Source organism: Eleutherodactylus coqui, chromosome 6 (assembly GCF_035609145.1).
Source record: "Eleutherodactylus coqui strain aEleCoq1 chromosome 6, aEleCoq1.hap1, whole genome shotgun sequence".
NCBI classification, from domain to species: Eukaryota; Metazoa; Chordata; class Amphibia; order Anura; family Eleutherodactylidae; genus Eleutherodactylus; species Eleutherodactylus coqui.
Genome location: NC_089842.1, coordinates 12,062,420 through 12,086,162, shown reverse-complemented (window position 1 = coordinate 12,086,162; position 23,743 = coordinate 12,062,420). Strand labels below are relative to the sequence as shown.

Here is a 23,743-nt window from a genome sequence, read left to right as displayed (position 1 = left end):
TTTTTAGTTTGTGCTTGGCTGGAATCGGCACACGTGACGGGGCGGAGCTACGCGATGACGCTTAGAAGGGGGCGGAGCCAGAACGCCGCTCGTGCCAGACCGAGCCGAAGGCAGAAGACCCTTCTGCGCAAGCGCGTCTAATCGGGCGATTGGACGCTGAAGTTAGACGGAGCTATGGAGACGGGGACGCCAGCGCAGGGAAGGTAAGTGAATAACTTCTGTATGGCTCATATTTAATGCACGATGTATATTACAAAGTGCATTAATATGGCCATACAGAAGTGTATAACCCCACTTGCTGCCGCGAGACAACCCCTTTAAGAAGGACTTTGTGTTGCAAAAGTTATTATTCTGGAGACCCAGTCGGTTATGTTTCTGATAACGCATATGTGTGAATAAATGAGAAGTAAAGAAGTAAAAGTAACCTACGTGGTGCTATTTAACCCCCATGTTGTCACAATGTAGATTAACCAACAAGATCCCATTCCAACAGCATCTGGTCATTCCTCCACACAGCAATCACATAACCATACCCAAAATATACCTCTGTCTGATTCTTTGACACAAATCTCAAAGCACGACAGTAGTGCCCTACTCGGCAGGCAAAAGGGGACAATCACAACCTCCGGGAGGGACAGAGATAATATTGTAAGAAATCAGGGTTCTTACCTTTTATTTATAGTGTTCTTAGTCTGTCCTTCCCAGAAAAGAGGAAATCACTGGATTCTTCTATGGGATTTGGAGTGAGATTCCGATCACATTGGGTGCCAAATTTGTTAGCGCAACCAAGACCTACGCTCCAGGTGTATTCAGGTGTTTCAGATTATAACAGAATGAGATGTACTTCAATGAACTCAGACACGTTACTCTCGGCTTGGTGTAATCAGGATAGTTCCTCCTTTCATTAATGCGTCTCAATTTATAGTGTTAGGTAAACTAATATATTGTTACCATGCGCAGTTTACTTCTTTATCATAAATTTAAAAACACGTTCTTGGAAAACTGGCGCTGATAACATCAAGGTCGCCAGGGGGAATTTATTTTCACAAGTTGCTTAATAACCAAAGTTGTTTTCCAGCACTTTGGCAAAGATAAGATAGTATGTCTTAAAATGCTCTAGTTATGGAAAACTACAAGGTTATGAAATGTTAGATTGAGAGCGGATTCAGACGACTGTATATCGGCCGCCGGTCGATATACGGCGTCTCTCTCTGCAGGGGGTGGAGGATGGAAGAGCCAGGAGCTGTGATCTAAGCTCCCGCCCCCTCTCTGCCTCCTCTCCACCCTTCTGCACTATTTGCAATGAAAGGAGGTGGGACAGGGCGGGGCTAAGCTTCTGGAATTAGCCCCACCCTCACCCTGCCTCTCCTCATTAAAAATAGTGCAGGGGGGTGGAGAGGAGGCAGAGAGGGGGCGGGAGCTCAGTGCACTGCTCCCGGCTCTTCCATCCTCCACCCCCTACAGAGAGAGATCCCGTATATCGGCTGATATACGGTCGTCTGAATGTGCCCTGAAGCATACCAAATGGATACCCTAACAGTTATGTCTACTTATTTGATGTTTTACTAAAGAATATTTTACTGGGAGGAGGGGGATGTTGTGTGTGAGAGGGGCCAAGTTGTGTTTAGAGTCCCTGGCCAATGGTCCCCTTAATTCACCACTGGTTGCAGCAGTCACCTGAATTCTGGAGACATCATCTACCACAACATACACCGTGACCATGTTGGGCTGCAGTGCTGGACCCTAGCGGCTGAGGAGGGGTGACTTCTGTTATTACAGAAGCACAAGCAGCAGCCACCAGTGCTCACGTCTTCCTGACTACTGCCAGGCGAAACGTGTAAACGCAAGTGCAGCTGGACAATTAGCGCTAATACACGAGCATTACCAACATTCATGTAATACCCTAACGAACAACAATCAATGAAAGAGGTTTTCCGAGACTCGAATATTGATGCCCTTTCCTTATAATAGGCAGTTATGCACAAATGCCGCCATTGCAGATTGGATCAGTATTTTGCCTGCATATTTTTAAAGGCCAGCAGCGGATCCAAAACACAGGAAAATATCCTGGAAACAACTTTGTAACGATCTAAGATCCACTCATAAACTGGAATTTAATCTTGCGGTTTTGAAGTAAACACACATGGATTTTAACTCCATAGGGACTAGAGATGAGCGAGCGTACTCGGCCACGCCCCTTTTTCGCCCGAGCACCGCCCTCGGGCGAAAAGATTCGGGGGCGCTGTGGGTGAGTGGGGGGTTGCAGCGGGAAGTGGGGGGGAGAGGGAGAGAGAGAGGGCTCCCCCCTGTTCCCCGCTGCTATGCCCCGCTCTGCCACGGCTCCCCCCGGCCCCCCCCGAATCTTTTCACCCGAGTACGGAAGTACTCGAAAATTGCGGTGCTCGATCGAGTAATTACTTGAAACGAGTAGGTTCGCTCATCTCTAATAGAGACCTTTCACATGGGGCAGAATTAGTCCGTATGGCCATTTCTGTGTCACAATGTTGTCTTTATAGGACTTGAATCTGTTAGAATCCGTATGTGTTTACTTCTAAACCGCGAGATCAAATTCCACAACGGAAAAGCTCTCTGCTGTAGAATTAAGAATGCCTTGCTGCGGAATTGTTGTTGCAGATTTCTAACATACAGGAGATGTAAATCTGTAATTAACCCTTTCCAGTCCACTGTCTGACCTCTGAAGACATTATGATTTAAGGCTGTACAGCTCCGATGTTGGAAGACATTCGTCGGGGTTCTCTTACTGCAGATTGCCAGCCTCTCTGCTGTCGGAGCCTATCCAACGCGTCACCTCATGCACTACTGGCTTTAGCCAGCAGATAGCGCCGTTGTATAACAGCAGAAAAAAAGAGTAAGCTCCCTAGGAAAACCAGGATACAAATTGGATTGGAAAGGGTTAAAGTCTGCAAGATAAAACACGAGAAATTCTGCAAGATGTTCTGGAGAACGCATTCCGCAGTTCCCACGGAGGTGTTTGTGTGCCCAAAATTGATTTCAATGGGTTCATTCCCATCTCCACTTTTGCGTGCGTTTTTGAGATGGAGTATGTATATGGTGCCAAATGTGTCCCAACAAAGAGGTGTACAGACATTGAGGGCACATGGGTGTAACATCACCTTTATTACCAGGAATTCTATATGAGTACAACGTTCCGGCACATGTAACACCTGACACCATGACGCTCACAATTGGCAGATCTGGATATACACATCCACATCACATATGGATCGTCTCTTATCATCTGCATCCATTGACCCCTCACTCATTGTTTTCTTGGTGCTGCAATCATACACATCTTGGAGACAGAGATAAAGTGTCTCAAGCACCCGCGGTCTCACTCAGTAGTAGCAGAGGCTTTGAGTTCCTCTTTGCATACTTGACTCCATGTTGAGTATGGCTGACTATCAGTTGTAAAACACGGGCTTGTGGTGGATGCGCAGGACTTTATAGGTATTCAGACCTGGAGCATCGAATCCAGGGGACAATCCCTGAGAGTTGTATGGGTAGAAGTTGAAGAGTTGTCTGTCCTGTGTCTCTAGTGAGACTGATGCTGTTCCCAGTTGCAGAATGCATGGGAACTCTTTGTCAAACACAACCTGCAGAACCCTCTCCTCTAAGTAGTGGAGCCGAATTGTCCGATAACTTTCTGGTATCAGATCTTCAATGTGAGGCCCAAATTGCTGCATGACTAGAACGCCATTGGGTCCCACCTTGATCTCATAAAATGTCAGATTTGCATAGGTGTAAAATCCAATGTAAGGAGCGGGGTTCGGAGTTGGGCGGAGTCTCTTATCCGCCTCTCTGAACGCTTTCTCCAAAGCCGGTATCAAAAAATTATAGGTCTTAGTAATGATGTCCTCTTCCTGAGGTCTCGTCCCAGACATAAGGACAATAAAGCTCACATGGAGCTTAGGAACCATGGAAAAGGTGGCAGAGTACCCATCCAAGTCACCATCTTTACGGATGATGTCATAACCGAACTGCTCATTTACTTCCCAGGGGGTCCCTGTTTTGTTAGCGAAGTAATCCAAGGAACACTTAAAGAGCGGAGTTAGCATTGTCTTCAATGTGTCTGGCTCCAAAATCCGACGGTGGTAAGTTCCCAGAAGCACCATTGCCAACTTGGCCATATCTGCCGCTGTGGAATACATCTGACCTGATGGGCGATACCAGCCTAGATCATATAGGGGTGCCACTTGACCACTGCCATACACACCAACTGCCATCTGAGAAATGATTGGAGGAGTAAAATCAAACCCAGTGTCTTCCATGCCAAGACGGTCCAAGATATTGTCTGCAACCCAACGCTGATACTCTCCTTCGGATGTGTGTTCAGCCAAAACATGGGCAAGCAAGGAAAATGCCAAGTTACTGTAGTGACACCTGAAATGAAAAAAGAATAATGCTAGTGACTTTAATCATAGTGGCTTGTGACATGTTAGCACTTCAGGATTGGTTGTGCTTCCAGGAGGGCCAGAACTGACGCCATTACTGGGTAACACTGGCCTCAGACTATATTCCATCTAACCATCATTAGATGGTTCAGTAGCTTCACAGTTAGGCCGAGCTCAGACATTGTGTACTTGCTGTTCGCCACTCATTGCCATGTACTCTCTTGGCATGTATGCGCTCGTAATAGGTGCCAAGATAGAACATGCTGGGATTTTTCTTGTGCTCACTTTTTGCCCAATTTGTTGGAGCAGCAATATGGCACCTATGGGTGATTAGTCAAGTATTCCACGCACAAGACACAAACATGGGATACAACATACCAACACAGTCAAGTGAGCCCGGCCTTCGAATAACCAGCTGACAAGTCCCTTTTTGACCGGAGGACTAATTGCCCATCGATGATATAACAAGTCAATCAGTGTCTGGAACGCAGAACTTCACACAGCATGACGGAAGTCCGAAAATACAGCTGCACAAAAAGTTATTTACTACCTGTGACCGTGTGGCCACTAGTTTTCATCTTTGTTGGCAGCACATCCCCCATTTACACGAGGGGGTGCACTAAAACAAGCAATAAGTTTTATGCCTACATAACAGATCCGAGTGTTTGCTCATTTGCCAGCAGATTATGGTTATATTTACAAGGTACAACGGTCAGAAATGAATGTGCTTACAAATGTCCGTTAACCCCTTCCTGGTGCAGATCCTTTTTTGTTTTCTCATTTAATTTTTTTCCTCGCCACTGTCAAAAAAAAAATCACATTTCTACATGAGGGCTTGTTTTTTGCAGCACGAGATGTATTTTTTAATGCTACCATTTGAAGTGCCGTGTAACGTGCTGGAGGGTTTTCAGAATTTCTAAGTGGGGAGAAATGGAGATGTAGAGTGGCTTAAAAAGAAATCTCTTAAAGAGATTTCTGCCACCATCTTTTGCCTCCCCTCCCCCCCCCCCTTCCCACACACACACTTTATTTTTTTTGGCAAGGGCTCATTTTTGGCACAATGCCTATAGTTTTTAATAAGTACCATTTTGATGTGCATACCATTTTTAGATCACTTTTGTATTCCATATTTTCTTGGATACAGCGTGACCAAAATAGTGCAATTCTGGTATTGATTACCGTATTTTCCGTTCTATAAGACGCACCGGTCTATAGGACGCACCCCATTTTAGAGCGGGAAAATAGGGGAAAAAAATTTGAACTCACCCAGGGACAGCGCAGGGATAGTGCCGAGTGACGGGGCAGAGGGAGCAGCAGAGGTCCGAAAAACCGGCGCTCCATATCACAGCGGCGCTTGTGTGCAGCAGGAGGAAGGAAGCCGTTTGGTGGAGGCGGGGAGCAGCAGTAGTCCCCTCCGGCGCTCACGACCAATCAGAGGTATGTATGGGCGGCAGTGGGGAGGAGACTGGTCACACATTTGTTCGTGCGATCACGAGTTTAACACGCAATCGCGCTAACTAAAATGCGATCGCGCTAAAAATGGCGATCGGAACAAATTTTTTGGCACATTCGCTCTATTAGACGCAGCAACTCCCCCCTCCCCCCCCCCGCTTTGGAGGGGGAAAAAGTGCGTCTTATAAAGCGAAAAATACAGTATTTTTTTTTTTTGGCATTGAACACTGTGGGGGATTAATAATGTAATATTTTAAAAACCTGGTATTTTATGGACAAAGCAATACCAATTTTTTTGTGATTTTTTTTTTTTTTGTGAGACAACTGGGAAAAAGGTAAGGGGTGTAGACGTTTGGTTATTTATTTATTTTTAATAATCAAAAATGTATTTAACGCACTTTAACATTAGTCTTTAGTCCCCATAAAGGACTTGAACTTGTGATCGTTTGATCACTTATACAGTATACTGCAATACCATAATATTGTATCATACTGTTTTTTGACAGGCCGTCTATCGAGACATGCCCCAGGCACACCTTGCTAGGTAATCATTCATTACAACCCTGGGGGCTTTGAGAAAGTCTCAGGCTGCCATGACAACTGAATGGCACCTCACAATCTCATCGCCAGAAGCCCGTTAAGGATTCCCAAAAACTGATCGGGGCATCTGGGTTCTGCTGTCAGAATTAATAGCGGCATTTAACCGCTTAACGCCACAGGATATAAGTTTACATTCTGGCTGTGGGGTACTTAAATCAGTAGGACAGAGGGCCGATTGGTTGCATGGCAACATGATGCCAGATACTGGTGTCCTCGGTTGCCATTGCCTATAATTTATAATGCATTATTATAGTGATCATAGCTGTTATAGTTCAAGTCCCCTACAGGGATTTAAAAAACGGGGTGGGGGGTGGGGGGGGGGAGGTGGTGTAAAAAAAATGCAAGAAAAAAAATTTAAAAATTACAAAAATCCCACATATTTGGTATTGTCGTATGCATAATGACCTGGACAATAAATTGAACACACCATAACCCCCCCCCCCTAAAAGATGGATGCAAAATGCTTATTTTGTTTGTTTTGTCTTTCTTTCTTTTGTGTTTACTTAAACTGAATCTGCTTCTGATTCTTTTTATACACAATGCTTTTGTTTGTACTCACACTTTCTCCTTCCCACTGCACTGTCTCTCTTCCTGAACTTGCTTCCTTTCTCCTATGACTACATTCTCTCTCTTGTACTCTCCTTAGACTCTCCTTCTGTCACTCCCCTCTCTCTTTTATATGATTTTTCTAAACCAACCCCTGCAGAGGGCTTATCCACCAATCACAGGTCCACTAACAACTCACCATCTAGCTAGCCAATACCTGAGTTGAAGCTAGATGATTGATAGACTACAAAGCATACTAGGGCGACCAACCAGTAGAATATAAGTTTAGGTTGCAAAAGCAAATAAACCAATACATTTAGGGAGTAACCACATTGTTTGAGGGAGTCTACCACTTCGGTACGCTACACAAGTTCCCACCTCCTTTTGATTGTCCTTTGATAGACTTCTTTAAACATAGAGTCCTCAAGGAACTTAAAAAGCTGTCTGTTTAAAGGTTGCCCTTCAGTAACATTTCTTCAGGTCAACTTCAAAGCCTCAAGACCTCAAGAATTGGGTAACATAGTAATCCTGAGTCCTACATCAAAATGTGTAGAGATATTTTGGACGATACTGAGGGCTATAAGTGTCTTAGAGAGGACCCCCCTGATCATTTTTGTCCCAACTTAAAGATTTAGTAAATGAAGTCAAAGACAATAATCACAAAACGAGTATACCTTTAGGATTCCAACAAAACCGCAGGTTTTACTGTCTCCCAAGAATACACAAGGGTCTCACCCGACTTAAGGGGTGCCCCATCATCTCAGGTATTGACAATCTCCTCCAAAATGCCAACATTTACAATGACAAAATGTTATGTTCTTACGTCGAGGCGCCTCCCTCTTACATTACGGATGCAATGGACATCCTCAGACATCAAGAGGGGATTATAGTTGATGAAGTCACTTAACTGGCTAGACTAGACATTGAGGTCCTCTAAAGTTCAATCCTCCATTCAGGGGGCTGTAATGTTTTACATTTCTTGCAACAGCGAGTTATTCAATTTAGGGACCACGCTGTATTTGTCACCAAATTGGTATTCTTTGCTTTTTGAACATTATTTTTATTTTCTCTTTAAAATAAAACTCTACCACCAGCTCAGGGGGCGGCGCTGGAGAGCCCTTGTGTCCCCATCTATGCCAATCTCTACCTGGGCTAGTAGGAAGAGATGTACGTCTCACCAGAGGCATCGGAGGAGTGGACAGGTGGCAACCTACTATGGTTGAGATACATTGATGATGTTTTTGTTCTTTGGACGGATCATGGTGATCTTTTTTTCAAATTTGTGGACCATTTAAATCACTTGGTTTACGCTTTATGGCTGAAACCAGAATACCACTCTGTCGTTTTTAGATTTGCCAAGTATTAACCCTTTCCAATCCACTGTCTGACGTCTAAAGACATTCTGATTGAAGACTGTAAAGCTCCGATGTCGGAAGACGTCCAACAAGGTATTCTTACTGTATATTACTGGCTGCTCTGTTGTTGGGGGCCTCTCCAGCATGTCCCATACCGCAGTACTGGCTCTAGCCAGCAGGTGGCACCATTGTATAATGGCATAAAGAGAAAGCCCCCTAGTAAACCCTAAATCCAAAATTGGATTGCAAAGGGTTAAGAAGGGAAGCTAACGACTACAGCCTTTAGAAAATCAACGGCTACAAACAATCTTTTGAATTGGAAAAGTTTTCACCCTACTCCCAATAAAAAGGGTTTTCCAAAAGCACAGTTTTTGAGAAACTGTACTGAAGATGCAGATTTTGGGATTAAGCATATTGGCATCGCTTTCACCAGAAAGGATATCCTGAGGAGGGCATGAACAGAGCATATCATTTTGCAGTCAGACAAGATATCATTTATTGGTCCCTAGCGCCCGTCCCCAGAACGACAACATCATCAGAGCTATAGGTACTTATGATTCTTGTTCTAAACGTATCTACAGGATCTTTGATGAATATTGGGACCTATTGTGGGAAGATGTTGTCTTGATAGATGTTCTACCTGAAGGGGTTTTCTGGGACATCAAAAAAAGTTATACAGCCTGGAAATAAAGAAAAATTGAATAATCACCTATCCCGGCTGCAGCCCGGAGCCCGGAAGAAGCGGCAAGCAGTCACATGCTGTTCATTGTGCACATGGCCGCTTACAGGCTGCAGCAGTGATTCTTCTATGACCATTGAAGCCCGGGACTTGCTGAGCGGTTATGTTTATAATGTATGACACACGACTGCCTGCCATTTCTACCAGATTTCTTGCGGTGGCAACGGGGGCTAAAGCGCTGGACGGGGCGCAGTGGGGACAGGTGAGTATCCAATTTTTCTCTATTGTAAGGTCATATAACCTTTTATGTCCTGAAAGACTGCTTTACGTTAACATTGCAAGAAGGGTGCTGGCAGATTCTTAAAGGGTTAACAACTCCCGCTGATCTGAGCTGTTAACCTTTTAAATTCCGCCCTCAATTCTGACAGAGGCATTTAAATGCCCCAATGGATGTTTAGGAGTTCCATATGGCCCCCCCGTGATGAGATCGCAGGGTGCCATGTGGTTGCCTTAGTAGCTGGGGGTCCTCTGAAAGCCCCCAGGTCTGCCATGCCAGATTGCCATGCCTGTGGTGTGGCTTGACAGAATACCTGACAAATCGTAGTATAATGTAATACAATAGTAATACTGGCTGCAGGAGCAATCAAACCACCGCAAGCTCATGTTCCGTATGGGGACTAAGAAAAAAAAAAAATTAAATCAGTTTTATTATGAAAAAAGCAAAAAATAATAAAAGTTTTAAAAAAATACATTCTGCCATCTTTATAATAAAACAATCTAAATAATAACAAAACATATTTGGTATCGCTGCGCTCATAAAAGTTTGATCAATCAAAGTAACGCATTATTTCTTCTGCACAGCGAATGCCATCCGAGAAAAAAAAAAAACAACGCCAGAATTGTGTTTTTTTGGTTACACTCGTCTCTAAGAAAAAATGTTATAAAAAGCAATCAAAAAGTCATTTGTAGTTCAAAACTCTATCAATAAAAACTACAGGACGTCCCGCAAACAACGAGGCCTCGCACAACTACGCCGACGGGAAGATTAAAAAGACACGGCTGTCAGAAGACGGCGGCAGATAATTATTTTATGTTTTTCCAAAGATATTTTATATTTTAGAAGCAGTACAAAAAACCACTATAAATTCGGTAGTAATCGTAGAGACCCGTAGCATACAGTCGTCATGTCATGTTCGCTGCAGTGTGTGCGCCGTAGAAACAAGACCCCTCCAAAGTTTTTTTTCCATCTCACTCCACTTAGAATTTTTTAAAAGTATTTCAGTACATTATATTGTGAGGGTATATGTATATATTGCCAAATGTTTTTTATGCTTTTATACCTGTATGCAAGTTCTATTCAAAGTTAAAATGAAAAAAACTTATATGTCGCCTTACATCAGATATTCCAAGGCTTTGCAAGGTTGAGAGAGATGTGTCCAGAAATTCAGAGATGATACAGAACCAGACACGAAGGACGCGTGTACTTGGCCGTTTTCCCAGAAGCGCCATATCTAGATAACGACTGTTCAACTACGTATATAACTTTCACTGTCTCAGGCCGGAAATCCGGACTTCCCATATATGGTTATGCGGTGAATTTGAGCCAATGAGCCCATCACCCATTCCTAGTGATGAGACCAAAGGGTATAAGATCCCATGTAATCTGTAATAAAGTGCGCAGTCATGTCCCCGTGTGAGGAACTATACCAGACCTCCGTGTGTGGTGTCTCTTCTTTACCGCCGGCAGCGGGGCATTGGGGTGGGCCTGTTTGGTGCTGTACGCAGAAATTACCCTGACAATATGGTACTTTAAATAGTACAATTAAAAATATAACTTGTCCTGCAAAAAACAAGCCCTCACACGGGTACATTAATAGATTTTTTTTTTTTTTTAAAGTGAGGAGGAAAAACCAAAAATGAAAAAAAAGGGGGTTAAATTTAGGTTAGTGCGTAAGTCCAAGAGTGTGAAATGGGCCACATTACCCTGGAGCTGACTCTACAGAGATCTATCACAATCGTGATGTCAAAGCCCCCATGACCATATAATATAGATCTCACTTACTTGGTACCAGGATCGGCCACCAAAACGTCATCGTGGAGAAGCTCAATGGCCTCCTGAGTGGTTCCTTTCCAGAGCAGACTTGTGGATCGCAGCCGCCTCGGGAGCCCTATGAAAATACAGAACCAAGTCCTGAAAATCTGGTGATCCGAAGTCTCAATGTTATATAGTAGGGATCGGGCCATAACAACCAATCATGGGCCCAACGACTCCCTGCCTTGTGCTTTAACCAAGCTAATAAGACAAATCAGGCCAATCGCTGCTCGTTTATAGTCGCTCATGCAGGACGTCATACGGGCATAAAAAAGCGTGTTGGTCGTCTGCACGTCACGTGAACATGGAGATGTGTAGCCGACTAGAGATGGATGTGTGGGGATGAATGATGGGGGTAATGATTGTTTGTCCCCATACCGCTGATAATATGCCCGTCTACACAAAATGAACGAGCGCTCGTTAGCACACTTAGTAAATACTTGTATGAAATATTAATGCTGGACCGACTTTTATTATATCTCTATGTTATAACATCCTCTGCTATTCCTAGTAGTACTGCGCTCTGGGTCAGCTCGCCCCCTCAGATGCATTCATAGAGCATTTTCAGTTTTCTTTTAACCTTTCCACTGACAACCACATACACTATGACTTTACATGAATGGAAAAATGGGAAGAGAAGAAAAAAGAAAAACATGGATGCTGTCTCAAGGCCCATTTACATGTAACGATTATCACTCAAAATTCATTCAAACGACCAACAATGAGCAATAATCGTTACGTGTAAATGCTGCCATCGTGGACTTTTCGGCTGAACGATGATTTTAATGTGAACTTAAAATCCATCGTTTAGCCGCACAGAGATAAAGTATCTCTCAACAGACTGCATGCTGTGTTCTCCACGGCAGTCTGGAGATTACATTGTATTCTGCCAGGAGCCATTTGAATGCAGCTGTGTGCACAGCAGGGTGTGTGATTAGTCACATGCTAGGCTCTGCAGACAGCTCTTAGAGGCCCTTTTACATGAAAATGAAGATGATAAAGTGTTAATGGGCATTACTGGCAATTAACACTTTATGCCAAAAGATCACTAAAACTTTCAATCTTTTGATTGTTTGAAAGATTCTTTGGTTGTAAATGGGTATTTGGTCATTACTACTGTTGCCTTGCTGCCCTGGAGTCTTGTTCTCCTCCTCCTCCAAAGAAGTGAAAAGGAAGAACAAGCATGGTGGCCCAGTCCATAGTATGATTGCCTTGCAGTGCTGGGTTGTAGGTTCAATTTTAACAAAGGGTGATCTCTGTATTGTGTTTTTATGTTCTCAGTGTTTATTCTGCTTGCTTTTCTACTTCTCTGGCAATGAGACAACAAGCATGAAGGCTCAGTGGTTGGCAGTGCTGCCTTGCAGTGCTGGAGCTGTAGGTTCAAATCTGACCAAGGTTGATGGCTGTATGGAGTTTTTCAAAGCTGATGTTGCCTTGTATCCCAGCACTACAAGGCAACAGTGCTAACCACTGAGCCACATCCACTGGAAAGGCCTGGCCACCAGGTCCATTCAGCACAATGTAACAAAAAAGGATCTATTTGTGTTCCATTTCCAAACTGGAAACTGAAACGCAGCAGTCTGCACTGTTCATCCATGTAAAAACGGAATGCAGACTGGAAATAACAGAAAAAGATTGAAACCGAAGGCCTTTCGCTTCAAAACATTCCTGCGGGCTTGAAAACAAACACATTCTTTCCATTTTATTGTTCCCACGATGGAAAAGCAAAATGGTAATGAAAACGCTACCGTGAAAAGGCCGGTCCTGTTATTTCCCCTGTACCGCCTTCTGTGACCCCTCGAAGGAAGGGGGTCTTCGGAAGTTGAATAATTGCATATCTCATCCCCCCTGTGCCTGAACAGAACACCTGGTAACTCTGCGTGGCGTTGATGTTCTACATAGCGGACATGTTTGGTCGTTTGTCTTTGTCATATGTGCGTGTAGACCAGGGGTGGGCAATTAATTTTCCCATGGGGCCACATGAGAAATTGGAATGGTTTTAGAGGGCCAGACCAACATACGAAGGCTCCATGCACATTGCTATGCACGCCTATCAAAAAACCCTCTATCAGGATCTCCGATCTCCTGCAGCCAACAATCAGGTTCTGTGAGATCTCTAGTAGAGGCATACGTGTGGTGTCATCTGTATATGTCAATCATCCACGCATCTATATTTGTTCAAATAGCTGATTGGTTGGGCTCCTGAACGACAGACCCTGGGGGATCAACTATTGATGACCTATCCTGATGATAGGTCATTAACCCCTTAATGACGCGGGCATTTTTCTTTTTCAATTTTCGTTTTTTCCTCCCCCCTTTAAAAAAATCATAACTCCTTTATTTATCCATCCACGTCGCTGTATGAGGGCTTGTTTTTTGCGGGACGAGTTGTATTTTTCAATGGTGCTATTTAAAGTACCATATAATGTACTGAAAAACTTTTAAAAAATTCTAAGTGGAGTAAAATGAAAAAAAAACGACATTTTGCCATCTTTTAGTGCGTCTTGCTTCTACGGCGCACAAATGGCAACAAAAACGACATGATAACTTTATTCTATGGGTCGGTCCGATTACTACGATGCCAAACTTGTATAGGTTTTTTTTTACTATACTCCTCTTTTTTTTTTTTAAAGACATAAAATGTTTTTCAATTATTTTCTGCGGTCATTTTGTGCGCGCAATAACTTTTTTATTTTTCCGTCGACGTAGTTGAGCAAGGTTTCATTTTTTGCGGGATGTCCTGTAGTTTCTGATAGTACCATTTTGGAATACATACGACTTTTTGATCGCTTTTTATTGCGTTTTTTCTGGGAGACAGGGTAACTAAAAAAATGCATTTCTGGCGTTCTTCATTTCTTTTTTCGAACGACGTTCACCGTGCGGGAATAATTATGTGGTACTTTGATAGTTCGGACTTTTACGGACGCGGTGATACCAAATACATATTTTTAATTTATTATTTAGATTTTTTAATAATAGATATGGCAAAAGGGGGGTGATTTAAACTTTTACAACTTTTTTTTTTTTCAATTAAAAAAAAAACTTTATTGATTTTTTTTTTTACTTTACTTTGAAGTCCCCCTGGGGGACTTTAAGATGCGATGCTTTGATCGCTCCTGCAGTATGACGTAATGCTATAGCATTACGTCATATTGCTTTTTGACAGGCAGCCTATGAAGCCACCCCACGGGGACGGCTTGATAGGCAGTCTGCTAAGGCAGCCCTGGGGCCTTTCATTAGGCCCCCGGCTGCCATGACACATGCACGGCTCTCCCGATCTCACCGCGGGGGGGCCGTGCGGGACCCCCGAACATCGTTTGGGGGATTTAAATGCCGCTGTCAGAATTGACAGCGGCATTTAAATGGTTAATAGCCGCGATCGGCCGCTCGCGGCTATTGCCCGCGGATGTCAGCTGTTATAAACAGCTGATGCCCGCACTGTATGAAGAGAGGTTGCATCGCAACCTCTCTTCATACATACCCCGACGCTCCATGACGTACCAGGTACGTCATTGGTCGTTAAGGGGTTAATAGTATTTCCCTGAAAGACCCCTTTGAGGCTGCATTCAGACGAACGTATATCGGCTCGGTTTTCACGCCGAGCCGATATACGTTGTCCTCATGTGCAGGGGGGGGGGAGACTGGAAGAGCCCAGGAGCAGGAACTGAGCTCCCGCCCCCTCTCTGCCTCCTCTCCGCCCCCCTGCACTATTTGCAATGGGGAGAGGTGGGCCGGGGGCGGGGCTACATACCGAGAATTAGCTGCTTCCCGTTGCTGACACCGGACTCTTTGCGGGCCGGTCCGAGCTATTCAGCGGGCCGGATGTGGCCCGCGGGCCGTGCTTTGCCCAGGTCTGGTGTAGACAGAAGGCCCCGTTGACATCTACTGTAGAGGATCTGGCAGATTCCGTCATATCTGACGGAAAAATATTGCTGATGTGTATGAGCTCCGCATATGCCGAACTGTTGTGCGCCAAACAATCACCTATCCCTCGCGATTTCTCCATATACACACTCAGCTGGGTTTTCAGTAGGGAGAGTGGAGACCGCCGCTGCCAGACAGCTCTAGCGCGGCTTCCAGGTCTTTCAAGATATCCCACCAGACTGGCATTGAGTACCTGGTGGCCTCGCTGCACCCACAGACAGGAGTATACTAGATATATCCATCATGGCACCTTAGAGCACTGTATTAGGGAAATGTCCCTGATTGAAGACACTGGGAGGGGCAATCTTTACTGTATAGGGGGCACTATTAATGTGTGCCACACGAAGAGGGCACTATGAAAGTGAGGGGGGAGCACAAAAAGGACTGGGCGGGGTTAGAGGCTTAATATAAAAAGGTATTTCCCCCTTTTCCTTCTTTGTTGAGAGGTACGATGTATTTGATCACTTGGAATAAATATGACTTACACTTCAATGCAAAATGCGGTTAAAGTGGCGGTGCCAGATGCCGATGCTCAGAAAGTACCGTGCTATGGGGGATCTACACCTGGCCCTCCGATACCTGATAGCTGGCTCGCCATCCTGCGCAGTGTCACTGCTGTGGCTTTCACAGGCTGTGTCCCCTTCTCCATAAATGCCAGTCCGTCCGCCATGTACTTGTGCTCCAGGTGGCGCCCCCTGCCCAGGGGATTCTTGATAGAGAAGTTGGCAGCGTATCGCTCCAGCGGGTCGTCCAGAGAGTTCAGTTCTCCTTCTTCCCATAACTTGTACAACATGAGGGAAGGGAACAGTTTGGAGATGCTGGCGATCCTGGGGGCACAATGAAAGGGTCGTCATGTCAGACTTGTGGGGTTCCTGTTAACCCTCTCCCTGCTGCGGGGCATCTGCAGATTATTTCATATTTACCCCGATGTATCGTGCGAGAAACAAATGTATAATGAAAAAGGTTTGGTCCTGTAAGGGGACCCAATGACTATTCAAATAATGACTTAGAGGTGGAGCTGGTCAGCCCTTGGAGTCTCAACGCCCTCTTACATACAGGTTCTTCCAATCTCCCTATTGAAAGTAAACATTCTATTATGGCTAGAGACACCATAGCAGCCTGGAAAATAGCCCGTAAAGCGTACGACCTGCCGTTTAAAAACGCCAAACAGATGGATCTCCGGAAACATCCAGAATTTAAAGAAGGGCGAGAAAATAAAATGTTTGAAATCTGGCGACAGAAAGGCATTATGAAAGTAGAACTCATTGTACACCAAGAAACTCCTAGGTACAAGACGTCTGGGGAAATATGTAAAGAATGTAATATACCCACGTCTCACTTCCTTCCTTATACTCAGCTGCGAAATTTTATACAGAAAAGGCTAGCCGATATAGCAAAGATAGCAATACCTAATCCTACAGATATTCCATAACTTTTCAATGTAGACGGGGTGGACCACAGAGTTCAGCGCTAACTTCTTCAAAAAATGGGCGTGTGATTTGCAGGATTCAGAACTACCCGAGGGATTGATTAAAAGCTGGAATCCTGTGAGGAAGGTGGTGTTAAATGAAAGATGGCAGGAAACATATTTCAAGAGAATGCATGGGGCTATATAAGGGTTTGACAAACCTCAGAACCCTAATGATCCAGCAAGATTACAAGCTTGCCCTAGATGCGCCTTACCTAACCCTGATTTCCTACAAGGCATCTGGCAATGCCCGATGATAAAAAAAATCTTGGGTTGGGACTAGAGATGAGCGAGCATACTCGCTAAGGGCAAATACTCGAGTGAATATTGCCTTTTGCGATTACCTGCTCGCTCGTCTCAAAAGATTCGGGTGCCGGCGGGGGAGAGCGGGAAGGAACGGGGGGGGGGGGGGGGGGGGATCTCTCTCCCCCCCGCTCACCACTCACCCCCACCGGCACCTGAATCTTTTGAGACCAGAGGGGAAGGAACTCGCAAAAGGCACTACTCGCTCGAGTATTTGCCCTTAGCGAGTATGCTCACTCATCTCTAGTTGGGACCCAAAAGATGGTACAAGACATGGGGGGGTCAGGTCTTACAACTATCACCGCAAACATTCCTACTCCACCAACTACCAGACCAGACGAGAAAAGCTAATATGACTCATACTATTCTCTTGGTCAGCAGAAGGTGCCTCGTGAGGAGCTGGCTGTTGGCCAAGTCCCCGCGGATAAACAACATCATACAACAACTAAAACGTCTTCTGAAAATGGAGAGAATTGAGATAGAGAGATGTTTGGAATCCCAAGCCCCAAACTTTTTTAAAAAGTGGAGGGAATTAATGGAGAAATGTCTTAGTCCCAATGAAATCACGGAATGTGTGACACAACTTATCGACACAACTTGGTCCTACAGTCAAGACAGCATGAGGCGCTTGGGAATTTTAAAGGTAACATGACCGATCGTGGAGGGAAAGGGATCGCTGGGGGGGCATTCTGCGGGTTAGTTAATATTTAATAGTTAGGAATGCGACTGAACAATGTTATTATTAAGGAAATATATGTTACGAAATGATCAAAAATACATGATGGTATAGCGAGCTTTCGGATCTTCTATGGACCCTTCGTCAGGCTGACCTGGAAGATGTCACACATAATTGTTTATTGCACTTTATATGTTCGGACATTTCTGGAAATGTTAAACACAGTCACCTGACCTCCGAGGGAATAATCGTGTTAGTGGCCATCTGTGCAGACGCTCACCGGTAAATGGTGTACTCGTTGGGAGCAGCTGAGGACGGGTCAGATCCATTCTTCTTCCCGAAGCTTCCGGTCCACAGTACGGTGTCGTTATATGTGACTATGGCGGACATGGCGGGCAGCCCGGGCATGCGGATCTTACTCCTGAGAAACTTATCCACCTATAGAGAGATTCAGTATTATAGTGAATAGGGGGAGGGCCGGCATGATGTCCATAGGGATCGTTGTTTCTTGGTGCTGATCAGGGAACTTCATGTCCAGAAATCATGTCTTAGGGGATCGGGACTGACCTTCTCCAGCGCCTCCTTCAGGACTGGTACAGGGTGGTCTAGAGACACCGGCTCTGGGAATCGAGGGCACATCTGCACCACGTCTGGAACGACCTCCTCCTTCACCGGAGCTGATAGAATGAGAAATCACAGTGAGGTCCATTTAATGTGTGTAGTGGATATATGGGGGATGTGGGGGGACAGAAGACACTTGGGGACATGTGCGGAGAAAAGGTAGGGTGAGAGTTGACATATATGCAGTTGACACTTTGTAGCACATGTGAGGATGTGGAGTATATAGGGACATGTGTAGAGCGCATACGGGGTACATAATGACATCTGTGGAGGACATGTGAGGACGTGTGGAGGATGTGTAGTATGTAGGGGCATGTGTAGATAACACGTGGGGACATATGTGGGGTACATGGGACATGTGAGCAGGATGTGGAGTATGTGGGGATATGTGTTGAGAAAACATGGGGACTTGTGGAGGAAATTTGTGGACATGTATGAAGGATATGTGGGGTATGTGGAACATGTGTAGAGAACACGTGAGGAAGATATGTGGGATACATGGAATGCATGGAGAATGTGAAGTATATGGGGATATGTGTAAAGGCCACTTGGGGACATGTGTAGAGATCACGTGGGGACATGTGTGAAGGACATGTGGGGAACATGGAACATGTGTAGAGAACAAGTGAGAACATGTGTGGATGACACGTGGAGACGTGTGAGGAAGATATATGGGGTATGTGGGATATGGGTGGAGGATGTAGAGTATATAGGGAATATGTGTAGAGGACAAGTGGGGAAATATGTGGGGTACATGGGAACATGTGTGGAAGACACACGGGGGCACATGGGGATATGTGTGGAGGGCATGTGAGGACATGTGTGGAGAACACGTGGGGACATGTGTCTAGGACACATGGGGACATGTGTGGAGTACACACGGGTACATGTGTGGAGGACACGTGAGGACATGTGTGGAAGACACGTGAGGACATGTGTGGAAGACACGTAAGGACATGTGTGGAGGACACTTGGGAACATGTTTGGACATGTGTGGAAGACACGTGGGGACATGTGTGGAGGACACGTGAGGACATGTGTAGAGGACACTCGGGGACATGTGTGGAGGACACATGGGGACATGTGTGGAGTACACACAGGGACATATGTAAAGTACACATGGGGACATGTGTGGAGGACACGTGAGGACATGTGTGGAGTACACATGGGGACATGTGTGGAGGACACTCGGGGACATGTGTGGAGGACACGTGGGGACGTGTGTGGACACACGGGGACATATGTGGAGGACACGTGAGGACTTGTGTGGAGCACACTTAGGGACATATGTTGAGGACTTGTGTGGAGCACACTTAGGGACATATGTTGAGGACATGTGTGGAGGACACGTGGGGACGTGTGGAGGACATGTGTGGAGGATACGTGAGGACATGTGTGGAGGACACGAGGGGACATGTGGAGGACACGTGGGGACATGTGTGGAGGACACGTGGGGACGTTTGGAGGACATGTGTGGACATGTGGAGGACACATGGCGACGTGTGGAGGACACTCGGGGACATGTGTGGAAGACACTTGGGGACATGTGTGGAGGACGCGTGGGGACATGCATGGAGGACACCTGGGGACGTGTGGAGCACACTTTGGGACATGTGTGGAGGACACGTTGGGTACGTACCCAGCTCCAGTTTGGGGAGTTTATATTGCCAGATAAAGCAGCCGGTCATTGTGATGGAGAGCAGAAAGAAGAGCGTCAGGCCCAGGTATGTCCACTTCCACTGGACTGGAGTTGTTCGACTAAGGCCTCTCCTCCTGGACGGCTGCTGGAGAGAACTACCGTTACCACAGACCTGCTCACTGCTGTCACGGCCGGATCCCCACAGACAACGCTTATTTATTACTACATCATTATATGAGGTGTTGATGTTGCAGCTCTTGGTGGGCAGACATGACACCCTCCTGGACCATGGAGCATGGGATAAGGCAACTGCCTGGGAGCACAGCCACACGGCTCATCACTACCCAGAGACGGACACGGAAAAACAATGGCACCTTCAGCCACCAACTGGAGAGGCAAAATGGCGGCCGCTGTCTTATGAGCGGTGTGGCTGACGGTCGCTCCTTTCTCCTGCAGTGATCGCCTATAGTGACCATCCTATACCCTCACAGCAATGTGCTCCCGGAGATGGTCGGACGCAGCGCTGGGGATTTTCTGTGTAATCTATAATCCTCAGACCTCATTCACTGCTCGGATTTATCAGGCAGCAAATTAACCCTCGCGCCGCCGGAAGCTGGTTAGCAATATAATATCTACATCCCAATTCCAATCCGTGCTGCCACGCAGATCGGAGGACGTCTCCAGCGAGAATCAGAGGGGACCAGGCTGGTTATACAAGGCTTATCCCAGTATAGAACATACAGCACAATCTGTTATGGCTACAGCGGTAATATACAGATCTGCGCAAATTTTCAGTCAACCATAAACGAGTTCACGCCACGAAGCCTCATTATTACTAAATGTGCAAACTGTAACGTGATAGACAGACCGCTATTTCTTATATTTAGGGACACTATTGAGATCGGGGATGTACCACTGGATTAACGCATTGCCAGTGTGGGGGTCCCAATATACAAAAAGGGGTCTAAAAGAGAGCCTGGTAACTACAGGCCAGTAAGTCGCACTTCAATAATTGGAAAAATATTCGAGGGGTTTCTGAGAGCCACCATCCTAGAATACCTCAAGGAGAACAACGGAATAACTCCTCATCAGCATGGGTTCATGAGAGTCGATCATGTCAGACCAATCTGATCAGCTTCTACGATGAAGTAAACTCTAGGTTGGACCTGGGAGAGTCTATTGGTCTCGTATATCTGGACTTCTCTAAAGCCTTTGACACCGTGCCACATAATAGGCTAATATACAAAATGAGACAGCTCGGATTGGGCGAAAACGTGTGTAATTGGGTAAAGAATTGGCTCAGAGATAGAAAGCAGAGGGTGGTAATAAATGGTTCGTACTCTGATTGGGCCACAGTCACTAGTGAGGGGCCACAGGGCTCAGCATAGGCCCCATTATGTTCAATATATTTATCAATGACCTGATAGAGGGGCTGCACAGTAAAATATCAGTATTTACAGATGATACAAAATTATACGATAATATAATTAATACAATGGAGGACAATGTGCGGCTACAAACGGACCGAGATAAGCCGGGGGCTTGGGCAGAAAAATGGCAAATGAAGTTCAATGTTGATAAATGTAAGACTATGCACATGGGCAGGAGGAACGGATGTCACCAATATACACTAAATTGGGTACTGCCAGGGAAAAGACCTGGAGGTATTAGTGGATTGTAGACTAAACTGGAGTAACCAATGCCAGTCAGCTGCTGCAAAAGCTAATAAAGTGTTGGGGTGCATTAAAAGAGGTATAGGGGCGAAGGATGAGAACATTATCCCCCCACTATATGAGGCGTTTTTCAGGCCTCACATGGAATACTGTGTACAGTTCTGGACACCGGTGCTCAGGAAAGATGTTACAGCGCTGGAGGGGGTTCAAAGAAGGGCAACTAAACTAATACATGGAATGAAGGGACTGGAATACCCAGAGAGGCACCAAAACTGGGATTATTCATCCCAGAAAAAAGATGGCTAAGGGGCGACCAAATAACTATGTATAAATACATGAGGGGACAATACAAGGATCTCTCCAATGATCTGTATATACACAGGACTGCGACGGTAACGAGAGGGCATCCACTACGTCTAGAGGAAAGCAGGTTTCATCACCAACATAGAAGGGGATTCTTTACTGTAAGAGCAGTGAGACTGTGGAACTCTCTGCCTGAGGATGTAGTGATGGCAAAATCCATAGAGGAGTTTAAGAGGGACTAGATGTCTTTCTAGAGCGCTGTGATATTACAGGATATAGACATCTGGGTCTTGGAATCAGGTAGAACTGAAACGTTGATCCAGGGATTATCCTGACTGCCATTATGGAGTTAGTAAATAATTTTTTCTAAATTTGCATCTGCCTCGTTGTTTTTTGTTTGCCTTCCTCTGGATCATCAAGGTGGGGGGAGGGGGGTAGAAACAGGCTGAACTAGATGGACATTGTCTTGATTCAGCCTAGCATACTATGTTACTATGTACCCCACCTGGAAAGGGGCGAACACTCATCTGCATGTTTTTTTTATAGTAATGATGACTATGTTGTCTAGAAATTTAACGTGCTACAGTTGCGTTTGGTGACGGTGTGAGAATACAAGGCAGATGGCGTCAATTCTTGCTTATAGAGTGTAAGCTCCTGTGGTGTCGCACTGTCCTATACAAGGACATAATCTTGGGAGAAGTGTGTTGATCATAGAGCCCCCTGTATACCGATCAGATCTCCCTCCTCCATGTGGTGAAGGAGTCTAGATTATAACCCCCGGAGAACCTTGTCCCGTCCTCACCTGGATCGGCAGTCCATCCATACCAGCTAGTGACCAATGCTCCACATCGACAGGACCCCGGTGATGAGATCTGTGGCCTGTGGGGAGAATGACCAGTTATACGGTGAGGGTGGCGTTCACTGGACGGCGGATCACTTATCACATAGGACTTGCCATGCATGATACACTGATGGATCAATAATAATGGCCCCAGCAGTTCTTGTATTGACTTCCCGCCCCTTAGGATAGTGTAGTGGCCCAGAATGTCTATTAGTGGCCCCTACATAATTGTCATACAAGTCATGTCTTTTGTGTAGATGCGCTGTGTATTGCACAGCTGCAGCAAGTGAGAGGTTAATGTCTGCATGAGACTGGGATATACCTGCAAATGTATCAATTTATGTTCTGTCACGGGGTATGTGAGAGGTTATAAGTATGACTGATTTGGGTGTGATAGTTAGTTAGAGATTCAGTCAGTCTAGAGTCCATCATCTTCTAGGGTTCCTGAGTGAGAGTGCCGGCCACATGGGGGTACTTTCAACCCTCATGTGGTCAAGTTATGGAGCAAGAGGAGAGGTTTCCTGAGGATCCCAGTGCCAGGAGCCAATAAAGAGTGAGGGAAAAAAAAAGCAGGTGAGAGTGTGAGAAGAGAAGGCCAAGTTCTTCGTTCAGAGGTACATTAGAGTGCCTGTGGAGTGTTCCTACCTCTTTCCTCCTCTGGAGAGTTCGCCTTCCAGGAGCGGTGCCTGACAGATAACCTAGACTGCAGGCCTAAGTATCATCCTGAGTTTCCTCCCTGACCTCAAATCTCCAGTTTTACCTGCACTAAGTGTGTCTTTTGAATTTGTGCCTTGTTCAAGTTTCTTCAAGTAAAGTTTTGACAGCCCTGACCGTTCCCAGGGACTGAAGTACTTCAACATTGATCATGTGTACATTCTCATTATTATCACCGAGGGTCATACCGGCGAGTAATAGGAAGGGTGGCGGCACGCGTGTCAAAGATGTGTTCCTTTTCCATCTATATTGGCCATCCCTCTCCTAGGGCTGTCCGGAAGAGGCCTGGCTCTGCTCTAGCTGAGGCTATGCGAGTCCCTCTCGGAAGGAGCCTGCTTAGTGCCACCGTGACAAGTGACCACTCTACCCTCCCAGCTCCTCAACGTATGCCCTGTGTCCTGAGTCACCCTACGGGACGCTGCAATAGGAGTCATTGCTGTTCACC

The 23,743-nt window shown here is 45.6% G+C and overlaps 1 protein-coding gene across 1 annotated transcript; it reads right to left on the bottom strand.

Annotated features, from left to right (window-relative positions):
- Positions 1-3,422: 3,422 nt before the first annotated feature.
- Positions 3,423-22,682, bottom strand: LACTBL1 (lactamase beta like 1). Its single transcript, XM_066572604.1, has 7 exons — positions 22,546-22,682; positions 19,768-19,909; positions 18,075-18,184; positions 17,788-17,945; positions 15,640-15,887; positions 11,107-11,212; positions 3,423-4,401 (listed from the first exon to the last, which is right to left on the bottom strand). Exons 1-7 carry the CDS (start codon positions 22,564-22,566, stop codon positions 3,423-3,425), a joined length of 1,764 nt encoding a protein of 587 aa, XP_066428701.1. The 5' UTR covers positions 22,567-22,682.
- Between the last annotated feature and the right edge of the window lie 1,061 nt (positions 22,683-23,743).